This window comes from Pristiophorus japonicus, unplaced genomic scaffold (genome assembly GCF_044704955.1).
Source record: "Pristiophorus japonicus isolate sPriJap1 unplaced genomic scaffold, sPriJap1.hap1 HAP1_SCAFFOLD_1203, whole genome shotgun sequence".
In the NCBI taxonomy this organism is placed as follows: domain Eukaryota; kingdom Metazoa; phylum Chordata; class Chondrichthyes; family Pristiophoridae; genus Pristiophorus; species Pristiophorus japonicus.
Genome location: NW_027250867.1, coordinates 43,003 through 60,683, shown reverse-complemented (window position 1 = coordinate 60,683; position 17,681 = coordinate 43,003). Strand labels below are relative to the sequence as shown.

General features: G+C 53.0%; 1 protein-coding gene across 1 annotated transcript in view; it reads left to right on the top strand.

The window, feature by feature from the left end:
- The first annotated feature begins 444 nt into the window (after positions 1 to 444).
- The window catches only part of LOC139242076 (ceramide synthase 2-like), a 32,250-nt gene continuing 15,013 nt past the window's right edge, over positions 445 to 17,681 (top strand). The window contains exons 1-4 of the mRNA XM_070870225.1: positions 445 to 617; positions 5,300 to 5,417; positions 7,489 to 7,607; positions 14,244 to 14,301. Coding sequence (XP_070726326.1) covers positions 445 to 617; positions 5,300 to 5,417; positions 7,489 to 7,607; positions 14,244 to 14,301 — 468 coding nt within the window. The remainder of the gene's footprint in view (positions 618 to 5,299; positions 5,418 to 7,488; positions 7,608 to 14,243; positions 14,302 to 17,681) is intronic.

The window sequence follows — 17,681 nt, the reverse complement described above, 5'->3', positions numbered from 1 at the left end:
ACGTATAAGATTATGAGGGGGGCTCGACAAGGTGGATGCAGAGAGGATGTTTCCACTGATGGGGGAGACTAGAACTAGGGGGCGCGATCTTAGAATAAGGGGCCGCCCATTTAAAACTGAGATGAGGAGGAATTTCTTCTCTCGGAGGGTTGTAAATCTGTGGAATTCGCTGCCTCAGAGAGCTGTGGAAGCCGGGACATTGACTAAATTTAAGACAGAGATAGACAGTTTCTTAACCGATCAGGGGGCGGGCAGGGAAGTGGAGCTGAGTCCATGATCGGATCAGCCAGGATCGTATTGAATGGCGGAGCAGGTTCGAGGGGCCGAATGGCCGACTCCTGCTCCTATTTCTTATGAGACTGCCCCCTGGAGATATTAACCGATTTTCCACCCCCCTTCACCCCCTCCCCTTCACCCCCTCCCCTTGTTTCTCCCCCTGGCAGGATGTTGCAGACAATATACGAATGTTTCTGGTGGGACCGACTCTGGCTGCCGTACAACCTGACCTGGTCGGACCTGGAGGACCGGGATGGGCGCATTTACGCCAAGGCCAGCGACCTTTACGTCACGATACCCTGCGCTTTCGTCTTCATGATTGTCCGCTATGTCTTCGAAAGGTAAGACCCGCTTGCGGAGTGCTCGGGGGGGGGGGGGGGGGGTGCGGAACTGTCCCAGGGTAGTCATCATCCTCATTGGTTTCCATAGTTACGAAAGGATATACTTGCTTTGGAGGCAGTTTCAGAGAAGGTTCACTCGGTTGATTCCGGAGATGAGGGGGTTGACTTATGAGGAAAGGTTGAGGAGTTTGGGCCTCTACTCATTGGAACTCAGAAGAATGAGAGGTGATCTTATCGGGACGTATCAGATTATGAGGGGGGCTCGACAAGGTGGATGCAGAGAGGATGTTTCCACTGATGGGGGAGACTAGAACTAGGGGGCATGGTCTTGGAATAAGGGGCCGCCCATTTAAAACTGAGATGAGGAGGAATTTCTTCTCTGAGGGTTGTAAATCTGTGGAATTCGCTGCCTCAGAGAGCTGTGGAAGCCGGGACATTGAATAAATTTAAGAGAGATAGACAGTTTCTTAACTCATAAGAGGGCGGGCAGGGAAGTGGAGCTGAGTCCATGATCGGATCGGCCATGATCTTATTAAATGGCGGAGCAGGCTCGAGGGGCCGAATGGCCGACTCCTGCTCCTATCTCTGATCTTATGTCATCATCATCGACTGTCCCTCATGTCGAGGATTATCCACTTCCACGCCAAAAAGGGATGAGTACACTGGCGTTGCAATGAAAGACATAAGAAACAGGAGCAGGAGTTGGCCATTCGGCCCCTCGAGCCTGCTCCGCCATTTAATACGATCGCGGCTGATCCGATCATGGACTCAGCTCCACTTCCCCGCCCGCTCCCCATAACCCTTCACTCCTTTATCGCTCAAGAATCCGTCTGTCTCCACCTTAAATATATTCAATGACACAGCCTCCACAGCTCTCTGAGGCAGTGAATTCCACAGATTTACAACCCTCAGAGAGAAGAAATTCCTCCTCCATCTCAGTTTTAAATGGGCGGCCCCTTATTCCAAGACGGTGTCCCCAAGCGCCCATCCAGGTACTTTTTAAACGGGGTGAGGGTTTCTGCCTCTACCCCCCCCCCTTTCAGGCAGTGAGTTCCGCCCCAGACCCCCACCACCCTCTGGGTCAAGACATTCCCCCCCCCCCCCCCTCCTCTCCCCTCGAGGCCATCCTGCTTTCATGAACGGTGACCGAAAATAGTCGAGGCGTTTAATGGAATGCTGATCTTGCTATACCTGGAGGACTGGAACACACGGGGGTTGAAGTTAATGCTTCAGCTGCACAAAACCCTGGTTGGACCACACCTGGAGATCTGGGCACCATACTCTCTGAAGAATAGATGGGCCTTCGAGGGAGTGGAGCCTCGCTTTACCAGAATGACACTACATAATTAAATAATTGATAGCGATTGATTGCTAAGATTAGTAAACAACACCGTTGTATTCTTGTTGTATCCGGTGACTACCAGGGTTATAGAAGGTGAGCTAGAAGGACTGTGGTGCTTTTATTTGACTTGTGTTCCTACGAGATAGTCAGGGGCCATCGCGTTCTACTCTGAACTCCTTCACGGCAAGCGAGCCAAAGGTGGGCAGAGGAAACGTTACAAGGGACCACCCTCAAAGCCTCCCCTGATAAAGTGCAACATCCCCCACCGACACCTGGGGGTCCCTGGGCCCAAAGAGCAGTCCGCCCGAAGTGGAGCGAGTGCATCCGGGAGGGCGCTGAGCGCCTCGAGTCTCGTCGCCCGAGAGCGTGCAGAAACCAAGCGGAAGGAGCGTGCGGCAAACCAGTCCCACCCTCCCCTTCCCTCAGCCACTGTCTGTCCCACCTGTGACGGGGACTGTGGCTCTCGTATTGGGCTGTTCAGCCACCTAAGGGCTCCTGTTTCGAGTGGAAGCAAGTCTTCCTCGATTCCGAGAGACTGCCGATGATGATAATGATGAGCTTTAATGTAATTGAGGGGGAGGTTTCGAGGGGAAATGTCTTCACCCAGAGGGTGGTGGGGGTCTGGGGTGGAACTCACTGCCTGAAAGGGTGGTAGAGGCAGAAACCCTCACCACATTTAAAAAGTACCTGGATGTAACACTTGAAGTGCCGTAACCTACAGGGCTACGGACCGAGAGCGGGAAAGTGGGATTAGGCCGGGTGGCTCTTTGTCGGCCGGCGCGGGATACGATGGGCCGAAATGGCCTCCTTCCGCGCTGTAACTTTCTCTGATTCTAACTGTGCTTCCAAAAAAACAAAATAGTTATCCGAGGTCCCCGTTCTCTTTCTCTGTCCCAACACCCAACCTTCCCACTGCCAGGCCGATGGATTCTGTCCGGTGTCGTGCTGAGTAATCGGAAAAGTTCAGAGTCGCAGAATGGCTTGCCATGGAAGGGCCGGGAAGCAGGGGCAGCGTGACATGGGCTCGCGGGTCAATTGGACGGCTTTCTGGAGAAAGGAGGGATTGAATGCGCATATAATTATCAAATGAAATTCAGCTCCGAGGTATTGCATTTTGGTAGGAAGGTCGTCGTCATAGGCAGTCCCTCGGAGCGAGGATGACTTGCTCCCATGCCGAAAATGGATGAGTTCACGGGTGTTTCACTGAAGGACCTAATATTCCAGATCCCGAACTACATCCTGAAGGGTGGAAGATGCCTGTGGGTGGATTTTTTTTTACGTGGGGTGACCGTTGCACACCAGCCACCACACGGGATTTAGACGAAGGAATTGAGTGTAATATCTCCAAGTTTGCAGATGACACTAAGTTGGGTGGCGGTGTGAGCTGTGAGGAGGATGCTTAGAGGCTGCAGGGTGACTTGGACAGGTTAGGTGAGTGGGCAAATGCATGGCAGATGCAGTATAATGTGGATAAATGAGAGGTTATCCACTTTGGTGGCAAAAACAGGGAGGCAGAATATTATCTGAATGCTGACAGATTAGGAAAAGGGGGAGGTGCAACGAGACCTGGGTGTCATGGTACATCGGTCATTGAAAGTGGGCATGCAGGTACAGCAGGCGGTGAAGAAGGCAAATGGTATGTTGGCCTTCATAGCGAGAGGATTTGAGTATAGGAGCAGGGAGGTCTTACTGCAGTTGTACAGGGCCTTGGTGAGGCCACACTTTGAATATTGTGTTCAGTTTTGGTCTCCTAATCTGAGGAAGGACGTTCTTGCTATTGAGGGAGTGCAACGAAGGTTCACCAGACTGATTCCCGGGATGGCTGGACTGACATATGAAGAAAGACTGGATCGACTAGGCTTATATTCACTGGAATTTAGAAGAATGAGAGGGGATCTCATAGAAACATATAAAATTTCTGACGGGACTGGACAGGTTAGACGCAAGAAGAATGTTCCCAATGTTGGGAAAGTCCAGAACCAGGGGTCACCAGTCTAAGGATAAGGGGTAAGCCATTTAGGACCGAAATGAGGAGAAACTTCTTCACTCAGAGAATTGTGAACCTGTGGAATTCTCTACCACAGAGAGTTGTTGAGGCCAGTTCGTTAGATATATTCAAAAGGGACTTAGATGTGGCCCTTACAGCTAAAGGGATCAAGGGGTATGGAGAGAAAGCAGGAATGGGGTACTGAAGTTGCATGATCAGCCATGATCATATTGAATGGTGGTGCAGTCTCGAAGGGCCGAATGGCCTACTCCTGCACCTATTTTCTATGTTTCTGTGATAGAGCTCGGTCTTGGCCCAGTAGCAGTGGTATGCTGCCACTCGCTCCTCCCTCTAATGGCCCCGGCCTGCTGATGGTCTTGCAGGCCGGGACTACGCCGAAGAATTATTACTTAGATGGTGCAAGTCTAGGTGGGGTAGAGGAACCAGGGGATCTCGGATACAAATACACAAATCACTACAAGTTGCGACACTGGTTAGCAAAGCCGTAAAATGGCAAACCAAGAACTAGGGTTTATTTCTAGAAGGCTAGAATTGAAAAGTTGGGAAGTTATGCTAAACTTATATCGAACCTTGGTTAGACCACACTGGAAGCACTGCGTACACTTCTGGTCGCCTTAATCATAAAAAGGATCTCTCTCTTACGCAGTTCCTCGGAATCGAGGATGACTTGCTTCCACACTAAAAATGAGTTCTCGGGCGATTTATAAATGGGAGTTGTTGTTTGGATATTGGTGAGGCCACACCTGGAGTACTGCGTGCAGTTTTGGTTTCCGTATTTACGAAAGGATATACTTGCTTTGGAGGCAGTTCAGAGAAGGTTCACTCGGTTGATTCCGGGGATGAGGGGGTTGACTTATGAGGAAAGGTTGAGTCGGTTGGGCCTCCACTCATTGGAATTCAGAAGAATGAGGGGTGACCTTATCGAAACGTATCAGATTATGAGGGAGGCTCGACAAGGTGGATGCAGAGAGGATGTTTCCACTGATGGGGGGAGACTAGAACTAGGGGGCATGGTCTTAGAATAAGGGGCCGCCCATTTAAAACTGAGATGAGGAGGAATTTCTTCTCTCAGAGGGTTGTAAATCTGTGGAATTTGCTGCCTCAGAGAGCTGTGGGAGTCGGGACATTGAATAAATTTAAGACAGAGATAGACAGTTTCTTAACCGACAAGGGGGCGGGCAGGGAAGTGGAGCTGAGTCCATGATCGGATCAGCCACGGTCGTATTAAATGGCGGAGCAGGCTCGAGGGGCCGAATGGCCGACTCCTGCTCCTATTTCTAATGTTATGTTCTTAACTGTCTAGCTATGTCTCCCGCAATCTCTCTCCTCCAGGTCTGTCGCTACTTATTTCGCAAGTGCACTCGGCATAAAGGAGAAGACCCGGTTAAAGGTGAAGCCCAACCCGGTTTTAGAAAAGTCCTTTGCTGCGTCCTCGAAACATCCCAAACAGGTAGGTGCTGACCCAAAGACCGGCAACACCCCTTGCGGTGGCTTCTGTCCCCTCCTCCTGCCCGACCCTGACTCGCTTCTGATTCGGCCTCCTGCGAAGCACCTCGGGGCATCTTTCTACATCCAAGGCACCTCGCAAAGGCAGGAAGCCAAGGGTGTTTATGGGTGTTTATGCGACCGTAAGGCTGTTTCCAGTGGGCTTCCGCAGGGCTCGGTGCTAGATCCCTTGCTTTTTGTGATGTACGTCAATGATTTCGACTTGAATGTAGGAGGGATAGAAACGTAGAAAGTTACAGCGCTGAAGGAGGCCATCTCGGCCCATCGTGTCCGCGCCGGCCGACAAAGAGCCGCACGGCCCTCGGCCAGCAGCCCTGAAGGTTACATATAAACCCATGAACAATGACGGAAGGGCAAAAGAGCACCCGGCCCAACCAGTCCGCCTCACCACACAACTGCGACACCCCTTACACTGAAACATTCTACACTCCACCCCACCCGGAGCCATGGGATCTCCTGGGAGAGGCAAAAACCAGATTAAAAACCCCGGCTGATTTTAGGGAGGAAAAAAAAATCCGAGAAAATTCCTCTCCGACCCATCCAGGCGATCGACACTAGTCCAGGAGATCACCCTGGCCGTATTCGATTCCTTGCAGTACTTAACCGTTATATCTGCGCCGGCCAACAAGAGGTCATCCAAAAAGTATGATTACGAAGTTTGCAGATGACACTAAAATAGGCCGTGTGGTTGATAATTGAAGAAAGCTGCGGACTGCAGGAAGATATCAATGTACTGGTCAGGTGGGCAGAACAGTGGCATATACAGTTCAGTTCGGAGAAGTGTGAGGTAATGCATTTGGCGAGGGCTAACCAGGCAAAGGGAATACACAATAAATGGTAGGACACTGAGAAGTGTAGAGGAACAGAGGGACCCTGGAGTGCAGGTCCACAGATCCCTGAAGGTAGCAGGCCAGGTGGATAAGGTGGTTAAGAAGGCATACGGAATACTTGCCTTTATTAGCCGAGGCACAGAATACAAGAGCAGGGAGGTTATGCTTGAACTGTATAAAACACTGGTTAGGCCACAGCTGGAGTACTGCGTGCAGTTCTGGTCACCACATTACAGGAAAGATGTGATTGCACTGGAGAGGGTGCGGAGGAGATTTACCTGGATGGTCCCGGGGGATGAGGGCCTTCAGTGACGGAGAGAGACTGGAGAAGCTGGGGTTGTTCTCCTTGGAGCAGAGAAGCTGAAGGGGGAGATTTAATCGAGGGATTTTGACAGAGTAAATCAGGAGAAACTGCTTCTTGCCTCTGAGCCAATTTTGGATCCAACTCACCTGAGGGAGTGCAGCGAAGGTTCACCAGACTGATTCCCGGGATGGCAGAACTGACATATGAAGAGAGACTGGATCGACTAGGCTTATAGTCACTGGAGTTTAGAAGAATGAGAGGGGATCTCATAGAAACATATAAAATTCTGACGGGACTGGACAGGTTAGATGCAGGAAGAATGTTCCCGATGTTGGGGAAGTCCAGAACCAGGGGTCACAGTCTAAGGATAAGGGGTAAGCCATTTAGGACCGAGATGAGGAGAAACTTCTTCACTCAGAGAATTGTGAACCTGTGGAATTCTCTACCACAGAAAGTTGTTGAGGCCAGTTCGTTAGATATATTCAAAAGGGAGTTAGATGTGGCCCTTACGGCTAAAGGGATCAAGGGGTATGGAGAGAAAGCAGGAATGGGGTACTGAAGTTGCATGATCAGCCATGATCATATTGAATGGCGGTGTAGGCTCGAAGGGCCGAATGGCCTACTCCTGTTTCTCTGTTTCTATGAAAGGGCGGTGGGAGCAGATTCAATCGGGACTTTCAAACGGGGGAATTGGGTAAATACTGGAAGGGGGGAAATGTGCCGGGCTGTGGGGAAAGAGCAGGGGGGGGGGGGGGGCGGGAGTGGGACTGATTGGATCGCTCTGCCACAGAGCCGGTGCAGCACGGGCTCCGTGGGGCCCAGTGGGATCCTCCTGTGCGGCGCTGTATTGTGCTGTGACACTTGAGTGCGCTTTCTCACAGACCGATATCGAAGGCCTTGCCAAGAAGTGCAGCCTCACCCCACGGCAAGTGGAGCGGTGGTTCCGACGTCGGCGCAATCAAGATCGGCCTAGCGTGTTGAAGAAATTCCGTGAAGCCTGGTAAGGGATTGACGCGGGGCGATCGGGCGCGAGACATCTCCGCCACGTATTTTAACGTTCGGGTCCTTTTTTTTTTTTTAGCTAGTCTTCTCTGTGCTCCCGTTTTTTTCCCCCGTTTGGAGCGCGGCTGGGGAGGTTTGGTTGACGTGGTTGATGTTCTGTGCTGAGTGGCAGCATTTTCCGACCGACTTGTGTTGCTGTCTGTTCAAGGTGTTTCGAGGGTTGGTAAATCTGTGGAATTCGCTGCCTCGGAGAGCTGTGGAAGCCGGGACATTGAACACATTTAAGACGGGAGATAGACAGTTTCTTAACCGATAAGGGGACCGGGCAGGGAAGTGGAGTTGAGTCCATGATCGGATCAGCCGTCATCGGCAGTCCCTCGGAATCGAGCAAGACTTGCTTCCACTCTAAAAGTGAGTCCTCAGGTGGCTGAACAGCCCAATACGAGAGCCACAGTCCCTGTCACAGGTGGGACAGACAGTGGTTGAGGGAAGGGGAGGGTGGGACTGGTTTGCCGCACGCTCCTTCCGCTGCCTGCGCTTGGTTTCTGCACGCTCTCGGCGACGAGACTCGAGGTGCTCAGCGCCCTCCCGGATGCACTTCCTCCACTTAGGGCGGACTGGTCTTTGGGCCCAGGGACTCCCAGGTGTCGGTGGGGATGTTGCACTTTATCAGGGAGGCTTTGAGGGTGGTCCCTTGTAACGTTTCCTCTGCCCACCTTTGGCTCGTTTGCCGTGAAGGAGTTCCGAGTAGAGCGCTCGCTTTGGGAATCTCGTGTCCGGGGGCATGCGGACAATGTGGCCCTGCCCAGCGGAGCTGGTCGAGTGTGGTCAGTGCTTCGATGCTGGGGATGTTGGCCTGGTCGAGGACGCTAACGTTGGTGCGTCTGTCCTCCCAGAGGATTTGCAGGATCTTGCGGAGACATCGTTGGTGGTATTTCTCCAGCGACTTAAGGCGTCTACTGTACACGGTCCATGTTTTCAGATCAGCCATGATCTTATTAAATGGCGGAGCAGGCTCGAGGGGCCGTATGGCCAACTCCTCCTATTTCGTATGTTCTTATGACCACTAGCTCGACCGGAGTCTCCCCTGTCTCTAACGGCTCCGACGCGGCGATATTTGTGGTCTTGTCGACACTTTTCTTTCTCAAAGAGGGAGAGGGGGGGGGGTGGGGGTTGTTGAATTAATTGCAATCAATGAACCTCCCTCCCCCCACCCAATGTTGGGATGGGCTTCTGTCAATGTCTGGTATTTTATTCCCGTTCTGTCCTCCCCTACATCCTCCCCCCGCCTGTGGAACATAACCCCTAGCTTCCCCTACCCTTGGGAACGCTGCTGGGGTGGTTCCAATCCTGGCCGAACATCCCCGCAGGTCGGCTGTTCGAATCTCGCCACGGGAAGTTCTGAAATTGAACCCCAGAAAACTGGTCATTTGTGGGATGGTAACCATATATATTTTTTTATATATTTATATATATTTATTTTTATATATATTTATTTATATGTTTATATATAAAAAGGAGGCCCATTCAGCCCCTCGAGCCTGTTACACAGGAACAGGAGGAGGCCCATTCAGCCCCTCGGGCCTGTTACACAGGAACAGGAGGAGGCCCATTCAGCCCCTCGAGCCTGTTACATTAGGAACAGGAGGAGGCCCATTCAGCCCCTCGGGCCTGTTACACAGGAACAGGAGGAGGCCCATTCAGCCCCTCGGGCCTGTTACACAGGAACAGGAGGAGGCCCATTCAGCCCCTCGGGCCTGTTACACAGGAACAGGAGGAGGCCCATTCAGCCCCTCGGGCCTGTTACACAGGAACAGGAGGAGGCCCATTCAGCCCCTCGGGCCTGTTGCACAGGAACAGGAGGAGGCCCATTCAGCCCCTCAAGCCTGTTACACAGGAACAGGAGGAGGCCCATTCAGCCCCTTGGGCCTGTTACACAGGAACAGGAGGAGGCCCATTCAGCCCCTCAAGCCTGTTACACAGGAACAGGAGGAGGCCCATTGAGCCCCTCGAACCTCTTACACAGGAACAGGAGGAGGCCATTCAGCCCCTCGAGCCTGTTCCCCCATTCAGTGAGATCACGGCTGATCTGTGACCTAACTCCATCTACCCGCCTTTGGCCCATATCCCTTAATACCTTTTTGATTCACAAAAAATCTTAGCGATCTCGGATTTAACATTAACGATTGACCCCCAGCATCAATTGCAGTTTGCGGAAGGGAGTTCCAAACCTCTACCACAATTTGTGTGTACAGATGTTTCCGAACTTCACTCTAATTTTTAGACTATGCCCCCCTGGTCCTCGACTCCGCAACCAGCGGGAACAGCTATCTACCCTATCCGTTCCCCTTAATGTCCGATCAAGTCACCCCTTAAGCTTCTAACTTCCAGGGAATAAGAACATAAGTGTTGTGTGTATGTATAAAATAAGTGTACTCCGTGTACAGTTACATAAGACCACTGAATGTACCTTCACACTGTATACACTATGCCTGTACCACCAGAGGGCGCAACTGGTGCAGACCTAGGGGTTGCCTGCACACTGCAGGTAACCAGGTATAGAAGGGAGTTCACCATGCTGTACTCTCACTCAGGAGCTGCAATAAATGGACTGTCACCACAGTTCAAGTACAATACCTTACCTCATGGAGTCATTACTCGACTGCTCACAGACACAATAAGGGCAGAAGAAATAGGAGTCGGCCATACGGCCCCTCGAGCCTGCTCCGCCATTTAATACGATCATGGCTGATCCGATCATGGGCTCAGCTCCACTTCCCTGCCCACCCTCTTATCCCCTTATCGGTTAAGAAACTATCTCAGTCATAAATGTATTCAATGTCCAGGCTTCCACAGCTCTCTGAGGCAGCGAATTCCACAGATTTACAACCCTCTCCGGGCGGCCCCTTATTCTAAGGTTACACTCCCCCTAGTTTGTGTGTAATCTCTTCCTTGTTATATTTAACCCTTGGAGTCTGGGTACCTTTCCGGTAAGCCTACGCTCCAAAGCCAGTCTATCCCTCCCCAAGGTGTTCTGCCCAGAACTGTCCAACCCTTTGAGAAGGTGGTGGTGAGCCGCCTTCTTGAACCGCTGCAGTCCCGTGTGGTGAAGGTGCTCCCACAGTGCTGTTGGGGAGGGAGTTCCAGGATTGTGACCCAGCGGCGATGAAGGAACGGCCGATATATTTCCAAGTCGGGATGGTGTGTGTGTGTGTGTGTGTGTGTGTGTGTGTGAGACTCGGAGCGTAACTTGCAGGCAGAGTCAACACGGTTTTATGAAAGGGAAATCGTGTTTGACAAATTTATTTGAGTCTTTTGAGGTTGTAACTGGCAGGGTAGATTAAAGGGGAACCAGTGGATGTAGTATATTTGCCTTTCCAAAAAGCATTCGATAAGGTCGGGATGGTGTGTGTGTGTGACTGGGAGGGGAACGTGGAGGGGGTGGTGTTCCCATGCGCCTGCTGCCCTTGTCCTTCTAGGCGGGTAGAGGTGGCGGGTTTGCGAGGTGCTGCTGAAGAAGCCTTGGCGTCTTCCCCCAATAGGATTCTAGCTGGTTGCTGGAATGTGTTCAAAAGCCTGAGGATCAGTTTTTCGTTCCTTGTCTGCGATAAAGCATCTCGACTCCCCTGCCTCCCTCGCACACAGGTGTTTGAGGCCGGTGGTCCATTGATGACCCTCCCAGACCCAGGACAAAGCGGCCCCCTTGATGGGCACGCTACCCACCACCTTCAACACTCACTCCCTCCACCACCGGCGCCCCCTGGCTGCAGTGTGCGCCGTCTACAAGATGCACCGCGGCAACTCGCCAAGGCTTCTTCGGCAGCACCTCCCAAACCCGCGACCTCTACCCGCCTAGAAGGACAAGGTCAGCAGGCACATGGGAACACCACCATCTCCACGTTCCCCTCCGATACTCACTCACACACACACACACACACACACACACACACACACACACACACACACCATCCCAACCTTAACGACTGCTTTTGGAAGTCCAAATATGGTTCCCCTTTAATCTACCCGGCCAGTTGCATCCTCAAAAGACTCGGAATAATTTTATCAAACATGATTTCCCTTTCATAAAACCATGTTGACTCTGCCTGCAAGTTACGCTCCGAGTCACACACACCATCCCGACTTGGAAATATATCGGCCGTTCCTTCATCGCCGCTGGGTCAAAATCCTGGCACTCCCTCCCCAACAGCACTGTGGGAGCACCTTCAGCATAGAAACATAGAAAGTAGGTGCAGGAGTAGGCCATTCGGCCCTTCGAGTCTGCACCACCATTCAATAAGATCATGGCTGATCATGCAACTTCAGTACCCCATTCCTGCTTTCTCTCCATACCCCTTGATCCCTTTAGCCGTAAGGGCCATATCTAACTCCCTTTTGAATATATCTAACGAACGGGACTCAACAACTTTCTGTGGTAGAGAATTCCACAGGTTCACAATTCTCTGAGTGAAGAAGTTTCTCCTCATCTCGGTCCTAAATGGCTTACCCCTTATCCTTAGACTGTGACCCCTGGTTCTGGACTTCCCCAACATCGGGAACATTCTTCCTGCATCTAACCTGTCCAGTATTGTCAGAAGGAATTATATGTTTCTGTGAGTGCCCCTCTCATTCTTCTAAACTCCAGTGAATATCAGCCTAGTCGATCCAGTCTTTCTTCATATGTCAGTCCTGCCATCCCGGGAATCAGTCTGGTGAACCTTCGCTGCACTCCCTCAATAGCAAGAACGTCCTTCCTCAGACCAAACGGGACTGCAGCGGTTCAGGAAGGCGGCTCACCACCACCTTCTCGAGGGGCAATTTGGGATGGGCAATAAACGCCGGCCTCTCATCCCAGAAACAAATTGTAGAATTCCCGCGTTACCTGCCTTAGTTGCCTCTCCCTGATCTTTTTGAGCGCCGCGATATTTTGGAGACCTCCCCAGGCGTTTGCATCACATGACCCTGCTCCCCATCTCTATCCGCTCCGCCCAGTCCAACTGCTGATGGGATGAGAATGGAGAACTTGCTGCCACAGGGAGGTGTTGAGGCGAATACTATCGATGCATTTAAGGGGGAGGCTGGATAAACACACGGGGGAGAAAGGAACAGAAGGATATGGGGACGGGGTGGGAGGGGGCTGGTGTGGAGCATAAACCCCGGCACGGAGCGGTGGGGTCTATTTCTGCCTGTAGATTCAATGTAACTCGGTCATTATCACATCGCTGTGTGTGGGAGCTTGCTGTGCGCAAATTGGCTGCCGCGTTTCCCACAATACAACAGTGAGCGCACTCCAAAAGTACTTCATTGGCTGTAAAGAGCTTTTTGAGTCGTCCGGTGGTCGTGAAAGGCGCTATACAAATGCAAGTCTGTAACAGTTTTTTTTTTTCTCTCCAATTTGCCAAAACTTCTCCCATATTTTTATAACCAGTAGGCCCCAAGCGAATTAGAATTAAACACAATCTTCTTTTATGCCACTGTGATTTTTTTCCCCCCCCTTTGTGGGAGGCTGTGCTCGACAGGTTTTAATCTGCGGGGCAGCTCTGGGGTGTTGGCAAATGCTGGGGGCAATAGGGGGGGGTCACCCTGTGGTTTCTGGACCCCAGCCTGGGACAAGTGTGACCGGGAACGTCCGGGTTTAATCGGGGATCGATCGAAAAGTGCTGCCTTTCTATAGCGCCCTTCACGACCGCCGGACGTCCCAAAGCACTTTACAGACAATGAAGTACTTTTTTTTTGGAGTGCAGTCACTGTTATGTTGTGGGAAACGTGGCAGCTCAATTTACGCACAGCACGCTCCCGCAAACAGCAATGTGATGACCGCCCCTCCGACAGCGCAGTGCGGCGCTCCCTCCGTACCGCCCCTCCGACAGCGCAGTGCGGCGCTCCCTCCGTACCGCCCCTCCGACAGCGCAGTGCGGCGCTCCCTCCGTACCGCCCCTCCGACAGCGCAGTGCGGCGCTCCCTCAGTACCGCCCCTCCGACAGCGCAGTGCGGCGCTCCCTCAGTACCGCCCCTCCGACAGCGCAGTACGGCGCTCCCTCAGTACTGCCCCTCCGACAGCGCAGTGCGGCGCTCCCTCAGTACCGCCCCTCCGACAGCGCAGTACGCGCTCCCTCAGTACCGCCCCTCCGACAGCGCAGTACGCGCTCCCTCAGTACCGCCCCTCCGACAGCGCAGTGCGGCGCTCCCTCAGTACCGCCCCTCCGACAGCGCAGTGCGGCGCTCCCTCAGTACCGCCCCTCCGACAGTGCAGTGCGGCGCTCCCTCACTACCGCCCCTCCGACAGCGCAGTGCGGCGCTCCCTCAGCACCGCCCCTCCGACGGTGCGGTGCGGCACTCCCTCAGCACTGGGAGCGTCGGCCTGGATTATGGGCTGAAGTCGGTCTGGAGCAGGGGCTCAAACCCACGACCTCCTGACTCTGAGGCGAGAGAGAGAGTACGACCCACCAAGGTGCCTCCCAACGCCCCACCACCTTCTGGAGGGCAATTGGGGATAACCGAGATAGGGAACTCGGTACACGCGATTGCTGGCCTCTTGTGTAGGGGGCGCTGTTTAAAAGCAGGGGATAGTAAGTAAGTTATGGATGTTGACTCTTGGATGTCGCACGTGTTGAGGGGCTCTGTACTTTCTTTGCAGTTGGCGATTCACCTTTTACCTTCTTGCTTTCTCTGCTGGCATGGTGGTTATAGTGGATGTAAGTACCCCCTTATTCTACTGTTCGTGTTGGGGGAGGGGGAGGGGGGGTTTACTGCGCACACAGGAGGATGGGACCTCACAGCCGAGCTCAACCAAGACCCCTTGGTAAAGGATGCCAGCCAGACTGGGAGAAAAGGTGGGCGAGGTTGGCGCAGGGACGGGAAGAGGCCATTCAGCCCCTCGGGCCTGTTGCACAGGAACAGGAGAAGGCCATTCAGCCCCTCGAGCCTGTTACACAGGAACAGGAGGAGGCCCATTCAGCCCCTCGAGCCTGTTACACAGGAACAGGAGGAGGCCCATTCAGCCCCTCGAGCCTGTTACACAGGAACAGGAGGAGGCCATTCAGCCCCTCGGGCCTGTTACACAGGAACAGGAGGAGGCCCATTCAGCCCCTCGAGCCTGTTACACAGGAACAGGAGGAGGCCCATTCAGCCCCTCGAGCCTGTTACACAGGAGCAGGAGGAAGCCATTTAGCCCCTCGAGCCTGTCCCACCATTCAATTCGATCAGGGCCAATCTGTATCTTAACTTCAATTACCTGTCTTGGTTCTGTGAAACTTAATCCCCTTGCCCAACAAAATATGTATCAATCTCCGCTCTGAACTTTTTAATTGGCCCCCCTCCTCACCACCGCTAAACTTTTTGTGGGGGGGGTGGGGGTGGGTGGGGAGAGAGTTCCAGATTCCCACGGCCCTTTGTGTGAAGAAGTGTTTCCTGACATCACTCCTGAACGGCCTGGCTCGAATTTTAAGGACATGCCCCCTTGTTCTGGACTCTCCCCTCATCATCATCATCATCATCATAGGCGGTCCCTCGAAGCGAGGATGACTTGCTTCCAGGCCAAAAAGGGATGAGTTCCCAGGTGTTTCAATGAAGGACCTAATATTCCGGATCCCGAACTACATCCTGAAGGATGGAAGGTGCCTGTGGGTGGATTGTTTTAACGTGGGGTGACCGTTGCACACCAGCCACCACACGGGGCTTGACAGAGCGAGGTCTTGGTCCAGGGGCAAGGGTTAACCAGGACGACTGGAGACCAGCTCTGCTGCACGGACCCAGTGCGCCCACATATCGCACAGTGTGGGCTGGGCCCGTGCTGACCCTGGGCCCTGAACTCCCGCCTCTCCTGGGCCCCGAACCCGCACCTCTCCTCAGCCCCTACCGAGTTTGTGTTGGGGGTGAGGAAGTCTATAGATTGTTGAAAGGTGACCGGGGCATCCTCTGTTTTGAACTTCGGGGCTCAACACGACCCAGTTAAGGAACCATTGGGCTCATTGGGATGCAACGGATGTTAATCAGCAAGCTGTATGAGTACTTTGGCCTGTACCTAAAGGAAGGATACACTTGCCTTCAAGGCGATGCAACAAAGATTCACCAGACTGATCCCTGGGATGAGAGGGCTGGCCTACGAGGAGAGATTGAGTAGTTTGGGCCTATACTCTCGAGTTTAGAAAAATGTGAGGTGATCTCATTGAAACATACAACATTCTGAGGGGGCTCGACAGGGTAGATGCAGGGAGGATGTTTTCCCCCGGGCTGGGGAGTCTAGAACCAGGGGTCACACAGTCTCAGGATAAGGGCTCGGCCATTGAGGACTGAGAGGAGGAGGGATTTCTTCACTCGGAGGGTGGTGAATCTTCGGGATTCTCTGCCCCAGAGGGCTGTGGAGGCTCAGTCGTTGAGTATATTCAAGGCGGAGATGGACAGATTTTTGAGCGATAAGGGAGTGAAGGGTTATGGGGAGCGGGCAGGGGAAGTGGAGCTGAGCCCATGATCGGATCAGCCATGACCGTATTGAATGGCGCGGAGCAGGCTCGAGGGGCCGAATGGCCTGCTCCTGCTGCTAATTCCCGATGCGGAGGATTCGAATGCCGGGATGTACGGAGGGAAATTGGTGTGACAGAAAAGACTCGGAGGAGATCTGATTGAGGGGTTCAGAATCATGAGGGGGTAAGTTGAGGTGGGTGGGGGAGCTATACCTACTGGTTGGTTGGGTCAGTAACTAGAGGAAATGAGTTGGGAGATAACCAGCAAACAAAGAACAGAGGGATTTATCCAGTGAGTGCTTTTGGGATACGGAACTCCCGACTGGAGAACCCGTGGGGACAGGGGTGAGCCACAACTACTTGCGTTTATATAGTGCCCTTACCGTCCCGAGGAAGAGTAGGCGGGGCAGGGTTTAGAAGGGAGGCGAGGTGGGGGTGGGAATGAGCGCGGGAAGTGCAAAGTCCGGTAGTCCCAGTCCTGGGAAGAAGGTTCCTCCTGATTTCGGGGCGGAGTCTTGCTAACCCCTGCTGTGTGCGTAGTAACCATTTTATCGGCGGATGTCATTGGCGTTTCCCCCCCCCCCTTCTGCCCTGGATCGACACAGTAACGTCCGTTTACGTGTATGTGTACGGTGTACATGTGTGTGTGTGTACGTGCGCGCACGCGGGTACAGCTGACATTGGGGCCTGTTCCACGCGGACCACAAAGCTTCCCCCGTCTACTTCAAACTCTTAGTCAGGCTGGGCTCGCAGGCCTAGCAGGGGTAGGCCTCACAGCCTGGGGCCTGTCCGTGCCCTGGGTCCTGACATACAGCCCGCTTCCCAGTGGTTGGACGGCAATCGACAACATAGGTAGCCTCCCTGTCTTGATTTTTTTTTTTAACCCCCCCGCCCCCGTCCTCCCAAACCCTGGGGGTGGATCCAACATTGGGAGGATAGTGGGGGAGGTTTAAAGAATATATGTCGGCCAGGGGCTACCCACTCGGCACAGGTAAGACGTCAAGCCTGAGGCCTACCTGGTGTGAGGTGCTTCCTTAGCCCTCACGAGGCCCCACTAATTGGGCGGAGGGGGAGCGAGAGAGCTTGCAATATTTTATCTGTGAATGAACATATTCCGAAATGGTCTTTGACACCAGAACATCAGAAACGGGAGCGGGAGTCGGCCATTCGGCCCCTCGAGCCTGCTCCGCCATTTAATACGATCGTGGCTGATCCGATCATGGACTCAGCTCCACTTCCCCGCCCGTTCCCCGTAACCCTTCACTCCCTTATCGCTCAAAAATCTGTCTATCTCCGCCTTAAATATATTCAGTGACTCAGCCTCCACAGCTCTCTGGGGCAGAGAATTCCACAGATTTACAACCCTCTGAGAGAAGAAATTCCTCCTCATCTCAGTTTTAAATGGACGGCCCCTTATTCTGAGACTATGTGCCCCCTAGTTCTAGATTCCCCCACAAGGGGAAACATCCTCTCTGCATCTACCCTGTCCAGCCCCCCCCTCAGAATCCTATACGTTTCAATAAGATCGCCTCTCATTCTTCTAAACTCCAATGAGTAGAGGCCCAACCTGCTCAACCGTTCCTCATAAGACAACCTCCTTTTTTTTTTAATCG